This window comes from Hemiscyllium ocellatum, chromosome 1, assembly GCF_020745735.1.
Source record: "Hemiscyllium ocellatum isolate sHemOce1 chromosome 1, sHemOce1.pat.X.cur, whole genome shotgun sequence".
In the NCBI taxonomy this organism is placed as follows: domain Eukaryota; kingdom Metazoa; phylum Chordata; class Chondrichthyes; order Orectolobiformes; family Hemiscylliidae; genus Hemiscyllium; species Hemiscyllium ocellatum.
In genome coordinates, this window is record NC_083401.1 from 146,227,494 (window position 1) to 146,243,436 (window position 15,943).

At 42.2% G+C, this 15,943-nt stretch overlaps 1 protein-coding gene across 1 annotated transcript in view; it reads right to left on the reverse strand.

Annotated features, from left to right (window-relative positions):
- The window catches only part of LOC132818141 (fibrinogen gamma chain-like), a 58,223-nt gene that overhangs the window by 5,780 nt on the left and 36,500 nt on the right, over positions 1 to 15,943 (reverse strand). The window contains exons 2-4 of the mRNA XM_060828933.1: positions 4,486 to 4,655; positions 3,746 to 3,879; positions 3,472 to 3,653 (exon numbers count right to left, since the gene is read on the reverse strand). Coding sequence (XP_060684916.1) covers positions 3,472 to 3,653; positions 3,746 to 3,879; positions 4,486 to 4,655 — 486 coding nt within the window. The remainder of the gene's footprint in view (positions 1 to 3,471; positions 3,654 to 3,745; positions 3,880 to 4,485; positions 4,656 to 15,943) is intronic.

Genomic DNA, 15,943 nt, shown 5'->3' on the forward strand with positions numbered 1-15,943 from the left:
CCTGACCCGCACATCTTTGGACTGTGGGAGGAAACCGGAGCACCCGGAGGAAACCCACGCAGACACGGGGAGAATGTGCAAACTCCACACAGTCAGTCGCCTGAGGCGGGAATTGAACCCAGGTCCCTGGCGCTGTGAGGCAGCAGTGCTAACCACTGTGCCACTGTGCTGCCCTAAAAGTAATTGGTAAGTGAACTGGCCAATGTTAAATGTGAAGATAGATTGGGGTCGGGATCTGGGCCTGGGTTTGGAGGATCTTGATGGGCTGAATGGCCTCTTTCTGCACTCCAGGGATTCTATGATTCTATGAAAATGGGAACTCATTGTTCAAAGTTTATGGTATTGTGATACCCTCTCTTGTATTGTGCATGGAGATGGGAAGGGTATTTAATTGGACAATGTGTGAGCCTGTTCCCCACCTTCAGTCTATGGTCAGATTTCCAGAACAGCCATTGACATTTGAGACCCTTGTATGACCTTTGAGCCAAAAGGCAGGTGAGACTTTTAACTCCCTGGGAAAATGACAAGAAAACCAGAGGTGTAATATTCCAAAGGTGATAATCCAGTGGTGGTATTCCAGATGTGATGACAGATGCAGGTGTGGGCTCTTTGTCCAAAGACACTTGGTACTCAGCATCCTCCAGAAGGGAGAAGAGCTGTGGAGAGCTAAACTGTCCCACTATTAGCCACACTGCTCCTCCCTCCCCCAATGTAATTTCTCTCTGGCCTCGGTTGCTCCTTGGGCCTGAGGCTCAGGCATCTGCAATAACCTCTGACCTTTGATTCGCTGTCAGTGGGTGGGATTTCCATCTGTGGGATCTTGTAATCAGAGAAGGTCTGCCAGTCACTAACAAATTGCTGGGACGATAATTAATCACCCAGGAGGCACACACGGAGAGGGCAATATGGGTTGACACGCAAGAGCAACTATCAGCTTCGTGTGGGTCAGCTCATTAGATTAGATTAGATTACTTACACTGTGGAAACAGGTCCTTCGGCCCAACAAGTCCACACCGACCCGCCGAAGCATAAACCACCCATACCCCTACCCCTACACTTACCCCTTACCTAACACTACATGCAATTTAGCATGGCCAATTCACCTGACCCACACATCTTTAGAGTGTGGGAGGAAACCAGAGCACCCAGAGAGAAAGTGCAAACTCTACACAGTCAGTCACCTGAGTCGGGAATTGAACCCAGGGGTCTCTGGCGCTGTGAGGCAGCAGTGCTAACCACTGTGCCACCGTGCCACCCAGGTTCAGGTCTTTGATGCTATCAAATTGGTAACTGCTCTGCTCATTATTGCACTGCAGCAAAGTGAGGACAGTAAGTCAAAACTGAGGGACATTACATTCAAATGCCTTTTCTTTTGTTCATTCATATGGACCTGGGTTCAATTCCCGCCTCAGGCGACTGACTGTGTGGAGTTTGCACATTCTCCCCGTGTCTGCGTGGGTTTCCTCCAGGTGCTCCGGTTTCCTCCCACAGTCCAAAGATGTGCGGGTCAGGTGAATTGGCCATATGATGCCAGTGGGCATCACTGGCTAGGTAAGCATTTTTTACCCATCCCTAATTGCCCAGAGAGCAGTTCACATGCTGTGGGTCTGGAGTTTGTGTAGGCCAGATCAGGTAAGAATTGTACAAAAGTATATTAATAAGCCAGATGAGTTTTTTCCTGACAATCAACTACAGTTTAATATGCGTCATTAGACTAATAATTCCATATTTTTTAAACTGAATTAAAATTCCATCATCTGTTGCAGCAGGATTTGAACTAGGGCCCCCAGAACATTTCCTGGCTGTCTGGATTAACAGCCCTGCAATAATACCACTCGGCCATCACCTTCCCTGAGAGGAAGGGGTCGTCAATGGCATTAGCATTACTGAATCCTCCATTATCAACACCCTGGATATTACCATTGACTAGGCATATAGAGCATGAAAGACGATGTTTCTACTATGAACAAATTACTTCCTGATTTGTCAACATCTGCCACCATCTACAAGAGAGGTGTAGGAGAGTGATGGAATACTCTCCACTTGCCTGGATGAGTTCAGCTTCAGCAACACTCTTGAAGCTCAGCATGAACCCAATATAAGCAGCCGACTTGATTAGCTCCACAACCACCAACATCCACTGCCCCCAACGCCAATGAGTATTGTCATTAGCGTGTACCATCCATGAGATGCTTTGCAGCAACTTGCCATGGGTCCTTTGACAACACTTTCCAAACATGTGACTTCTACCAGGAGAGGGGCAGTTGGTACATGGAAATATTTGTATCTGCAAATTCCTCACTAAACCACTCACTATCCTGACTTAGAAATATGCTGTTTTTGCCAAGCCGGGTCAAACTTTTGAAGCTGTCTTCCCAACAGGACTATGGGTGTACAAAGGAGAAAGTGAGGACTGCAGATGCTGGAGATCAGAGCTGAAAATGTGTTGCTGGAAAAGTGCAGCAGGTCAGGCAGCATCCAAAGGGCAGGAGAATTGACGTTTTGGGCATGACCCCTTCTTCACGAATCAGGGTTTCTGAAGAAGGGCTCATGCCCGAAACGTCGATTCTCCTGCCCTTTGGATGCTGCCTGACCTGCTGCACTTTTCCAACAACACATTTCCAGCTATGGGTGTACAAAGACAATGGCAGTTCTAGCAGTAACTGACCAGTGAACTCTCAAGGGCAGCACATTCTCACTGAGGATAACACTGTGGCCCATGAAAGATTTTTTTATACATCATAGGACTTTCATTCAGACTATCGTAATGATGCTGTGGATTGTTGGTGTATTTGAGTGGATGATGGCAGATGGCTGAATTGGTGGGCGGCACGGTGGCACAGTGGTTAGCACTGCTGCCTCACAGCGCCTGCAGACCCGGGTTCAATTCCTGACTCAGGCGACTGACTGTGTGGAGTTTGCACGTTCTCCCCGTGTCTGCGCGGGTTTCCTCCGGTGCTCCGGTTTCCTCCCACAGTCCAAAGATGTGCGGCTCAGGTGAATTGGCCATGCTAAATTGCCCGTAGTGTTAGGTAAGGGGTAAATGTAGGGGTATGGGTGGGTTGCGCTTCGGCGGGTCGGTGTGGACTTGTTGGGCCGGAGGGCCTGTTTCCACACTGTAAGTCTAATCAAAGCAAAAGTAGCAGAGATCTCAGCCACACTTGCAATGAGCTATCAGTGTGCACAGCAGGGTAGTTTTGGAAAAAGCCCAGGAGAGCCACTTTAATTAAAGAATGATAACATGGGGATGGGCCAAAGCAGGAGGAGTTAGGACTGACAGTAAACTCAACTCAAGCTAGTGAAATGAAATTGTATAGCAGTTTTGATAACGTTAAAAAATCCACAAAAAATATTTCACACATCAGAAAAGAATAATTTTGTTGAACCACTATTGTTCAGTCAGTTTTTTTTTAAATCCTTATGATTGGCACCAGGTATACTTATTTCTTGCAAAGATAAATCATTGCTTACCTCCGTTGACCTGCCCAATCCATCAGGTCTATTTGGAGTAGATATTGTTTAGGGTTCTGTGTAAGTAAATGTATTTTCTCATTCCCAATCCAGAATTCTGTGTTCCCACCAGGGGACAAGTATCCAAACCCCTCCCTATATGGAATCCACCTTCTGTGAAAGTTCACACTGCCATCAAGTCGCTGAAAGAAATTAGAGAAGCATTGCTTGATCATACCTTGTACCAAACTGAGAAAGGTCTGTTTGTCAATAACATAAACATGGTGTGACATACCCTTTGGAACACTGTCCAACCTCTTCCCATATCATCGATCTCGCAATAAACTAGGAACTGCTGCCGAGCATTCAGTGGTTTGATGTAGTACAGGCCACTTGTTGTAGCACCTTTCTCAGCAATATCTTGACAGTCTGAATAGGATCAGATTACAGTGCTTGTAATTCAACCACATTTAATGTAATGATTTGTCAAACAGCTAAATTTTTCATTGTTGAAACACTCCAAACTTAATATTGTTAACAAAACGATAATACACAACATCAACTTATTATTAACAAGGTATAACTAAGGGGCTTCAAAGAACCATTATCAGAAAATGTTTAACCCCCTAAGCCACGTGTGCAAATTTTAGGTCAAAGAGGTAGTTTAAAGAATATGTTTAAAAAGGAAACAAAAAGGTAAGACAGTGAAGGAATTTTAGGGCTTAGGGCCAAGACCACTGAAGACACAGTGAACAATAGTGTGGCACAGGAGACTGGGAATGAAAAAGAGTCCAGAAATGGAGGAATGCAGATTTCTCAGAGTATTATAAGACTGGACAAGATAAGGGATGGTGAGACCATGGTTTGTCTTGAACACAAAGATGCAAATTTTAAATTTAGCCATATGCTGGACCTACAATGAAGGTCTGTTGATGTGTCAATGGATGATGACTGAAAGGGGTTTGTTGAAAGTTCCATGACAAAACATTAAACTACACAACTGAAGAGAGTGACTATTGAACAGGTGATGCTAACCTTGCCCTGTGGGGTTTTCATTTATTTGAACAGTGTCAACACATGGCTTGGTGCACTTATCCTGAAGTTGTGAGGTAATTCTCTTTAAATCAGTGATCATTTCATTGTTCAATTTGAAATCATTTTCCAATCTCCTGTAGAAAAATAAAAGAGCACTGCTTGCATCATCTCTAGAGAAAGGCAATAATATTAACAAGAGTAACAAGATCTCAACAAATCAAAACAAATGATTGAAATCAGATAAAAAGAAAAGACAGATTTTTGGTTGAACTCCTTCATGCTTTTCTGGATCCTGGGAAAGGAGTTGATTCTCTGAGAGCTTGCAGGGATCACTGGCTGGGAAATTCTTGCTTGGCTTCTAGATTTGTCATCCATCGTAAGCATCAGACCATAAGGTCAAAAGACCATAAGGCATAGGATCAGAAATAATATCATTCAGCCCATCGAGTCCTTTTCTGCCATTCAATCATGGCTGATGATTTTCTCAAGGATCTTAGATCTGGTCCTGTGTAACGAGGCAAGTAAAATTAATGTTCTCATAGTTAAGGATCCTCTCAGAAAGAGTGATCACAGTATGATCAAATTTTGATACAAATGGAGAGTAAAATAGTATCATCTAAAACCAGGGTGATATGCTTAAACAAGGGAGACTATAATGGGTGAGGAAGGAGTTGGCTAAATTAGATTGGGAATAGATGTTATGTAGTGGAACATTTGTGGAACATTGGAGGACTTCAAAGAGATTTTTCACAATGTTCAAGGCAAGTATGTTCTTGTCAAAAACAAGGATAGCAAGAGTAGAAAGAGCCAGCCTTGGATAATTAAGAAACTAAAGGACAGCATCCAATTAAAAGCTCAGGCTAACAAAGTAGCTAAGAGTAGCGGGAACCAGAAACATTGAGAAAACTTTAAACAGCAACAAAGAACCTCTAAGCAAGCAATAAAGAAGGGAACGATAGATTATGAAAGCAAACCAGCACAGAATATAAAAACAGCTAGGAAATGTTTTTATAAACATAAAAAATGGAAAAGGGTGGCTAAAATGGACGTAGCTCCCTTGCAGGTTGAGAAAGGGGAATGAATATTGGGTACTGGTGAAATAGCCGAGGCCTTGAATAAGTGTTTTGTTTCAGTCTTCACAGTGGAAGATGTGTCTAACATGCCAAAGAATGTTCAGGATACAATGGGAGGTGAGGACCTCAGTTTGTTTGTTATCACTAAAGGGGTAGTGTTGAGAGAATTCAAGGGTCTAAAGATAGATAAATCCCCTGGTCCTGATGGAATGCATCCCAGGGTGCTGAAAGGAAAGGTAGAAGTTATAGTAGCTGTATTAGTGGTAATTTACCAAAATTCACTGGACTCCAGGCATATCCAGGTGGAATGGAAGACAGTAAATGTCACACCACTCTTTTAAAAAAGTGTAGGCAAAATGCAAGTAACTATAGGTCAGATAACTTAACAGCTGTAGTAAGGTAAATAATGGAGGCTTTCGTTAAAGAAGAAATAGTGAGTCATCTGGATGGAAATGATTTGATCAGGCAGATGTAGCTTTGATTCAGGAAGGGAAGGTCATGTTTGACAAACCTATTGGAGTTTTTTGAGGATGTAACAAGCACCATGGATGGAGGGGAACAGGTGGATGTTGTATACTTGGATTTCCAGAAGGCATTCGATAAGGTCCTGAATAAAAGACTCATGGATTAGATTACTTACAGTGTGGAAACAGGCCCTTTGGCCCAACAAGTCCACACCGAACCGCTGAAGAGCAACCCAGCCATACCCCTACATTTACCCCTTACCTAACACTACGGGCAATTTAGCATGGCCACTTCACCTGACCCGCACATCTCTGGACTGTGGGAGGAAACCAGAGCACCCAGAGGAAACCCACGCAGACACAGGGAGAATGTACAAACTCCACACGTTCAGTTGCCTGAGGCGGGAATTGAACCCAGGGGTCTCTGGCACTGTGCCGCCCACTGGAGTAGCAGAGAATGTACCAGCATGGATGGAGGACTGGTTGACCAATAGAAAGCAGAGAGTTTGGATAAATGGGTGTTTCTCTGGTTGGGGATCAGTGTGAACGGAGTGCCACAGGAGTCAGTGTTGGGTCCGCAATTGTTCATGATATACATAAATGATCTGAAAGAAGAGACCGAGTGTAATGTATCCAAGTTTGTTGACAACTTTAAATTGAGTGGCAAAGCAAACTGTGCAGAGGATGCGGAGGATATGCAGAGAGATTTAGATAGGTTAGGTGAGTCAGCATGCATCTGACAGATGGAGGACAATGTTGGTAATGTGAGGTTATCCACTTTGGAAGTAAAAACACTAGGTCAGAGTATTATTTAAATGGTGAAAGACTGTAGCATGCTGTTGTGCAGAGGGATTTTGGAGTGCTTGTACATGACTGGCTGAAAGTTGATTTGCTGGTGCAATGGGTAGTCAGCAAGGCAAAAGGAATATTGGCTTTCATTGCTAGAAGGATTGAATTTAAGAGCAGGGAGACTCTGCTGCAATTGTACAAGGTATCAGTGAGGCCATGCCTGGCGTATTAGATTAGATCTCCTACAGTGTGGATGGGAACAAAGCAGAGAACAAGGTAGGACTGATAAATTAAACTGTATTTATTTCAATGTAAGAGGCCAACAGGCAATGCAGATGAACTCAGTTACAATTACAGAAACATGGCTCAGGGAAGGACAGGACTGGCAGCATAATGTCCGAGATACAAATACTATAGAAAGGATAGAAGGGGGGTGGCAAGAGAGGAGGAGGACTGGAATTTGTGATTAGGGATAACATCTATACTTAGGGAGGATATTCCTGGGAATATAACCGGGGAAGTTATTTGGGTGGAACTGAAAAATAAGAGAAGGATGGTCAGTTCATTTGAATCATACTATAGACCCCCTCAATAGTTAGTAGAAAATTCCAAAACAGATTTGTAAGATCTCAATTATCTGTAAGAATAATAGGGTGGTTGCGGATTTTAACCTCCCAAATGGGCCGCACGGTGGCACAGTGGTTAGTACTGCTGCCTCATAGCGCCAGAGATCTGGGTTCAATTCCCGACTCAGGCGACAGACTGTGTGGAGTTTGCACATTCTCCCCGTGTCTGCGTGGGTTTGCTCCGGTTTCCTCCCACAGTCCAAATATGTGCAGGTTAGGTGAATTGGCCATGCTAAATTGCCCGTAGGCAAATAGGTCTGAATGGGTTGCTCTTCGGAGGGTTGGTGTGGACTTGTTGGGCCGAAGGGCCTGTTTCCACACTGTAAGTAATCCAATTAAATGTCGACAGGGATTGCCACAGTGTTAACGAATTGGATTGAGAGGGATTTGTTAAGTGTGTACAAGAAAATGTTCTGATTCAGTATGTGGATGTACCTGTGAGGGAAGATACAAAACTTGACCTACTCTTGGGAAATAAGGCAGGGCAGGTGACTGAGTGTCATTGAGGGAGCTCTTTGAGGCCAGTGACCATAATTCTATTAGCTTGAAAATAGTGATGGAAAAGGATAGACTGGATCTGAAAGTCAATGTTCTAATTTGGAGGAAGGCCAATTTTGACAGTGTTAGGCAAGAACTTTCAAAAGCTGAATGGGGGCAGATGTTTGCAAATAAAGGGATGGCTGGAAAAAGGGACACCTCCAAAAATGAGATAATGAGAGTCTAGAGACAATATGTTTCTGTTTGGGTGAAAGGCAAGGCTGGTATCTGTGGGGAATGCTAAATGACTGAAGAAATTGAGGTTTTGGTTCAGAAAAAGAAGGAAATATGTCAGGTAAAGACAGCAGAGATTGAGTGAAACCTCACAAGAGTATAAGGGCAATAGAAGTACACTTAAAAGGGAAATCAGGAGGCCAAAGGGTTCATGAGATAGTTTTGGCAAGTAGGGTTAAGGAGAACCCAAAGGAGTTCTACAAGTACATTTGGGACAAAAGGTAACAATGGAGAGAATAGGCCCCTCAAAGATCATCAAGGCCACCTATGTATGGAACCACAGGAGATGGGGTGGATACTTAACAAGTATTTTGCATCAGTGTTTACTGTCGAGAAGGATATGGGACATCGAGAACATGGGGAAATAGATAACGACGTCTTGAAAAATGCCCATATTACAGAGGAGGAGGTGTTGAATGTCTTAAAATGCATTAAGGTTTATAAATCCCTGAGACCTGATCTGTTCTATCTTAAAACTCAGTGGGAAGCTAAGGAAGTGATTGCTGGGCCTCATGCTGAGATATTTATATTGTCGATAGTCACAGGTGAGGTGCCAGAAGACTGGAGGTTGGCTAACCTGGTGCCAATGTTTAGGAAAGGTGGTAAGGCTAGGGAACTATAGACCTGTGGGCCTGACATCAGTGGCGGGCACATTGGAGGAGGGAATTCTGAGGGACAGGATTTACAAGTATTTGGAAAGGCAAAGACTGATTAAGGATAGTCAACAGAGCTTTGTGCTTGGGAAATTGTGTCTCACTAACTTGATTGAATTTTTTGAAACAGTAACAAAGAGGATTGATGAGGGCAAAGCAGTGGACATAATCTATATGAACTTCAGTGAGGCGTTTGACAAGGTTCCGTATGGTAGACAGGTTTCGCAATTCCTGAAGGAGGGCTTATGCCCAAAAAGTCGATTCTCCTGTTCCTTGGATGCTACCTGACCTGCTGCACTTTTCCAGCAACACATTTTTCAGCTCTGATCTCCAGCATCTGCAGTCCTCACTTTCTCTTGGTTCGCCAAGTTAGATCACATGGAATAAAAGAAAGACTAGCTACTTGGACACAGACCTGGCTTGACAGTAGGAGACAGAGCGTGGTGGTGGAGGGTTATCTTTCAGACTGGAGGCCTGTGACCAGTGGTGTGCCACAAGGATTGGCGCTGGGTCCACTACTTGTCATTATTTATATAAATGATTTGGGTGTTAATGTAGGAAGTATGATTAGTAAGTTTACAGATGATACCAAAATTGTAGGTGCAGTGGACAACGAAGAAAATTATCTCAGAGTACAACAGAATCTTGATGGGCCAGTGGGCTGATGAGTGGCAGATGGAATTTAATTTAGGTAAATGTGAGATGCTGTATTTTGGAAAGTCGAATCAGTGCAGGACTTAGACACTTAATGGTAAGGTCCTGGGGAGTGTTGCTGAACAAAGAGACCTTGGAGTACAGGTTCATAGTTTCTTGAAAGTGGAGTCACAGGTCGATAGGATAGTGATGAATATGCTTGCCTATTAGCATTTTGGTGCATTTAGTATAGGAATTGAAAGGTTATGTTGTAATTGTACAAGATATTGGTTAAGTCACCATTAGAATACTGTGTGCAAATCTGATCTCCCTCCTGTAGGAAGGATGTTGTGAAACTTGAAAGGGTTCAGAGAAGATTTACAAGGATGTGACCAGAGTTGAAGGGTTTGAGCTATAGGGAGAGGCTGAATAGGTTAGGGCTATTTTCCCTGAAGCATCAGAGGCTGAAGGGTGACCTTATAAAATCATGAGGGGCACGGATATGGGAAAGAGACAAGGTCTTTTTCCTGAAGAGAGGTCATCCAAAACTAGAGGGCATAGGTTTTGGTGAGAGGGGAAAGATTTAAAGGGCACCTCAGGGCCAACTTCTTCGTACAGAGGGCAGTGCGTGTGTGGAATGAGCTGCTGGTGGAAGTGGTGGACGTTGGTACAATTACAACATTTAAAAGACATCTGGATGGGTATGTGAATCAAAATGATTTAGAGCGATATGAGCCAAGTGCTGGCAAATGGGACTAAATTAGGTTAGGATGTCTGGTTGCATGGATGAGTTGGACCGAAGAGTCTGTTTCCAAGCTGTGCATCTCTATGACTCTATGACTCTCTGATTACTTGCGTGCCAAACAGGAAGTGATATACAGAAATAAGCATCCCACAAGCAACAGATCAGATTTCAGCTCTCCAGTCCTGCTACATCTAATCATGAATGGTGGTGGCTGATTAAAAAACTCACTGGAGGGGGAAGCTACACAAATATCCCCATCCTCAATGACGGAAGAGACTTGCACATCAGTGCAAAAAGTAAGGCTGAAGCATTTGCAACAATCTTCAGCCAGAAGCGTCCAGTGGATGATTCATCTCAGCCTCCTCCAGTGATGCCTAGTATTACAGATATCAGTCTTCAGCCAATTCTATTTACTCCACATGATATCAAGAAATGGTTGAAGACATTGGATACTGCAAAGACTATGGGCACTGACAACATTCGGGCAATAGTACTGAAGACCTGTGCTCCAGAGTTTGCCACAGTCCTATCCTAAGGTGCCATCAATAGGACAATTAAATCACACTTGCTCAGCAATATCCTGCTCAGTGCTGCCCAGTTTGGGTTCTGCTAGGGCCACTCAGCTCCTGACCTCATTATAGCCTTGGTTCAAACATGGACAGAAGAGCTGAATTCCTGAGGTGTGGTGAGAGTGACAGCCCTTGATTTCAAGGTGACAACTGACAAGAATGGTGTCAAGAAGCCCAAGCAAAACTGAGTCCCTAGGAATCGGGGATAAACCCTTCTGCTGGCATATAGGAAGGTGGTTGTGATTGTTGGAGGTCAGTCATCTCAGTTGCAGGCCACCTCTGCAGGAGTTCCTTAGGGTAGTATCCTAGGCCCAACCTTCTTCAGCTGCTTCATCAATGACTTTCCTTCCAATATAGGATCAGAAGTGGGGATGCTCACTAATGATTGCACATATTTAGCATTATTCACGACTCCTCAGATATGGAAACAGTTTGTGCCCATATGTAGCAAGACCTGGACAATATCTAGGCTTGGGCTGACAAGTGGCAAGTAATACACAACTCATATGTTAGACAATGGCCATCTCCAATAAGAGACAATCTAATCACTGACCTTTGCATTCAATGGTATTACTAAAGTGAATGATCAATAACAACATCCACGGTTTACCATTGAACAGACATTAACTGGACTAGCCATATAAATACCAAACCTATACCTAAGCACAGGTCAAAGGTAAATAATCCTTTCCTAAATTAACTCACTTTCTGATACCAGAAAGCCTGTCCACCATCTATAAATCAGGAATATAATGGAATACTCACTTCTTGCCTGGGCGGGTGCAGCTCTAATAATACTCAAGAGGGTTGACATCATCCAGGATGAAGCAGTCTGGTTGATTGGCACCACATCTATAAACACCCATTCCCTTCACCACTGATGCCCAGTAGCAGCAGTAAGTACTATTTACAAGATGCACTGCAGAAATTCATCAAAGTCCTGAGACAGCACCTTCCAAGCCTTCAATCACTACCCCCTTGAGTAAATGAGCACTGTGACCGCTAGGGAAGAATCTGGAGCCTGCAGCCTAATCCAGTTTGTGAGCACATACATCTCTATGCCAACATTACAATGATCATTACCAGTGCTGCCCGGGGTACAGCATTGAAGGATATAAGTGTCCCACAAATGGATTGAAAATATATCTTGACAATTCTTAGAGGCTGGCACATATCAGATGCCAATGTCTCTGGATATGGTGTACATTTGGCCAGTGCCCATGGAATGTGCCTTAAGGTGATGTTTCCTAGTGTCCAATGTGAATTCACTGGGAGCAAGTGCAGAGCTGAATCCAACAAATGCTTGCTCTGGTTTCCATGTTGAGGTTTCCTAATGTTGAGTCTATTTAGCCAATTTGAAAAACGGGACCATGGAAAGTAATGAGATGAGTAGTAGCGTTAACAGGATATTTAATGAGTGCTAATCCCTATCAATTGTCAATTTGCCGTTGCCCAGTCATAGAATCATAGAGTCCACTGCAAGGAGATAGGTCCTTTTGCCCAAACTGCTCCATGCCGACCAAATGTCCATCTACACGAACCCCATTTCCCTGCACTTGGCCCATGTCCTTTCCCATCCATGTATTTGTCCAAGTGCCTTTTAAATGATATTAATGTACCCACCTCAAACACTTCTGCTGGCAGCTCATTCCAAATGCATCCCACCTTTTGCGGAAAAATGTTGCCCCTCAAATTCCCTTTTATTCTTTCCCCTCTAAACTTGAACTGATGCCCTCTAGTCCTTGATTTTCCCAACCCTGGGAAAAACAGAGTGTATTCGCCATTTTCATACCTCTCATGATCTTATACATTTCAGTAAGATCCCCTTTCAATCTCCCATGTTCTGAAGAACAAAGTCTCAGTTTATCCAACCTCTCCCTATTACTGAGACCTTTGAGTCCTGGTAACATCCTTGTAAATTTCTTCTGCACTCTATCCAGTTTAATAACATTCTTTCTACAGCAAGGTGACCAAAACTGAACACAAAATTCTACTTGCGGCCTTATCCACATCCTGTACAACTGCAACATAACTTCCCAACTTCTATACTCAATGCCCTGACTGATGAAGACCAGTGTGCCAAAAGCTTTCTTCACTGTCCTGTCTATCTGTGACTCCACTTTGAGAGAAGTGTGCATCAAACTCCAAGGTCCCTCTGTTCCACTACATTCCTTAAGGCCCTATCATTCATTGTAAACTCCTCCCTTGATTTGACTTTCCAAAATGCAACATCTCACACTGATGTATATTAAACTACATTTACCATTTCTCAGCCCCTTTCCCCAGTTGATTAAGGTCCTGCTGCAATTCCTGATAATCTTTCTCACTATCCACGATATCGCCTATTTTCATGTTATCTGCAAACTTACTAACCATGCCTTATACGTTCACAACTTGCTCAGAATCTGTCCGATACCAGCCATCTCCCCCATCACTGCCTGTACTTGGTTGTGGCAAAATAATTAAAATGTATTAACCAATGTTGCTTTGTTTCCTATTTTTTGAATTTATTTGAAGGGGTCTAGATAAGGTTATCCTACAATGATCCAATTACACACCAGATTTGGTGGTTGGCAATGAACACATCTTTCTACACTCCCCATTGACCTTTGTATTGAACATTGTTGTCAGTCCAATATTTCATGATCACAGTGCCCTCTACTGACCACCTATGGTCATACTGCATGGAAACATATCCTATTTTCCAACTTGCCCATGCTGACTAGGTTTCTCAAACTAAACTCACCTTATTTGTCTGCGCTTGGTCTATATCCCTCTAAACCTTTCTTATTTAGGTATCAGTCCAAATATCTTTCAAAATTTGTTACTGTAATTGCATCACTCACATCTGGCAGTTCATTCCACACATGAACCACCTTCTGTGAAACATTTGTCCTTCAGGTCTCTGTTAAACCTTTCCTCTCTCACCTTGAACCTGTGCTCTCTAGTTTTAAACTCCTCTACCCTTCTCACCCCCCATCCTCCTATACTCGAGGGAGAAAAGTTTCAGCATATCCAGCCTCTCCTTATAACTGAAACCCTCTAGTCCCGGAAACATCCTTGTAAATCTTTTCTTCACATTTTCCAACTTAATAACAGACTTCCAATAGCACAGTGACCAGAATTGTATACAGTACTCACTAATGTTCTGTACAACCAGAACATGATGTTCCAACCCCGATAGTCAATGGTCTGGCTAATGAAGGCAAGTGTGTGCCAAGTGCCTTCTTCACTATCCTGTTTACCTGTGACACCACTTTCAAGAGGCTATATAATTGTATCCCTAGGTCTCGCTGTTCAACAACACTTTCCATATCCCTACCATTAACTGTGTAAGTCCTGCCCTTGTTCGTCTTACCAAATTGCAACAGCTTTTATTTAAACTGAAACTTGTTTAAATAAAATCTCCAACAATACAGCTCCTGACTTAATTCGGTTGAAGAATTATTCATCAACAGTGCTGCGTCTAAACTAAGAAGTGGCAATTAGAATATTTAATTCAACACCAAATCAAATACAGCACATAAACTATAATCAGGAAAAGAACAATTAGCCTACAAAGGCAGCAGAAAGACAAAGCTTTTTTTCATTTCTCCAGCTTTAACTACAATATTAAGAAATTAGGTTTTACATTAATAAAAATTAGTTTTCAGCACAGACGGGTTGTTAAGCAATAATTGCAATGTCTTATTGTGACTGGAATGGTCAATCCCCAACTTTATGTGGTGATCTTAGTTCATGTAACTCAGGATTTCGGCCTTTTCATGCTATTCAATATTTTTGAATGGTAGGCCAGATGCGATGCTTTCATATTTAGAATTAGAATTAGAATCCCTACAATCTGGAAACAGACCCTTCGGCTTAACAAGTCCGCATCATATTGCAAAATCTGGTCTGAAATAAATTACCCTCTTTAGAGGCATAAATCAAATCCAAGAAAATAACTCTGCTTCTCTTTTTAAAAATATTGTATTTCATTATATTCTGTATCATTTCAGACCTACAGCTTTTGTAGTTTACTATTGTTATCAATGAGGACATGTCTACTTACAACATAGAGTCTTCTTTAAGATGTTTATCAAACACACAAACAAAATCTGATTTTCAGAACACTTCATTTTAAGAATTTTGTAATTTTATCCTTACCTTAGTTCCAGATTTCTGTTGTTCATGAAACGTTCGAACTCAGCAATTGCTGCTTCTATGTTTTGAAATGTTTTATTGAATGTATCTTCAAAACATAAGAATACAGGTAAAAGTCAATTTAGCAGGTGAGTCAGTCAGATTGTTTTTAAATATGTAGCTTGCCATTACAATTAAATTACCATGGAAATATTACCTGAAAGGTTAATCCAAACAACATGATTGAACTCTTCAATGGTCTTCATCTTATTTTTTGTCAGAGTACTTTTGTGTTGAATTTCATTCAACTCCTTTTCAATTTTCCAAAGTTTGTCACCAACCGTTGTTTGATACTTTTGAAAATAATCATCAACTCCACATGTTGTGGGGCAGAATTCTCCCTAAATTGCCATAGTCAAGAGAAATTGGGGTAATGTTATACTTCCAGCTAGAAAGCCACATTTCTAGTGATTGCAAGGCACTCAGTATGACAAATTTTTACTTACAAAATTGGGATCTAAGATGCAGCACGGTGCATCTGAAGTAAACTGTAAAAAAGGAAAAACAGAACTTTATCATATGTTCACAATAATAAAACGAAACATTCATTAATGACTTCCCGTAAATTTACTTACAGCTTTAGCAGATGAAAATGCAAGTAGCAAAACCTGCAGGAAAGGTAAGAATTTTCCCTTTGCCCTTGACATGGTATGATAGAAAATAGAGGTTCCAATTCACTGTGCACAATGAATGAACTGACTACTGGAGAGTAGCTTTATCTTATTGACTCCCTGAGCTGAGGTAAGAGTTCACAATGATTGCTAAAGAGATAGAGACCCAGAACACACAGTCAATCAGGTCACAACCTCTGACTCACACATTCTGAAGTGTGTAATAAAGTGGATCACTGGCTAAATTTTGATTTTCTGTTTTGCTATATATAGACTTGAAATGTAATAACATATTCAAATTGCCAGCTAAATTAGGATGATTCACAATTTTAGAACAAAAAT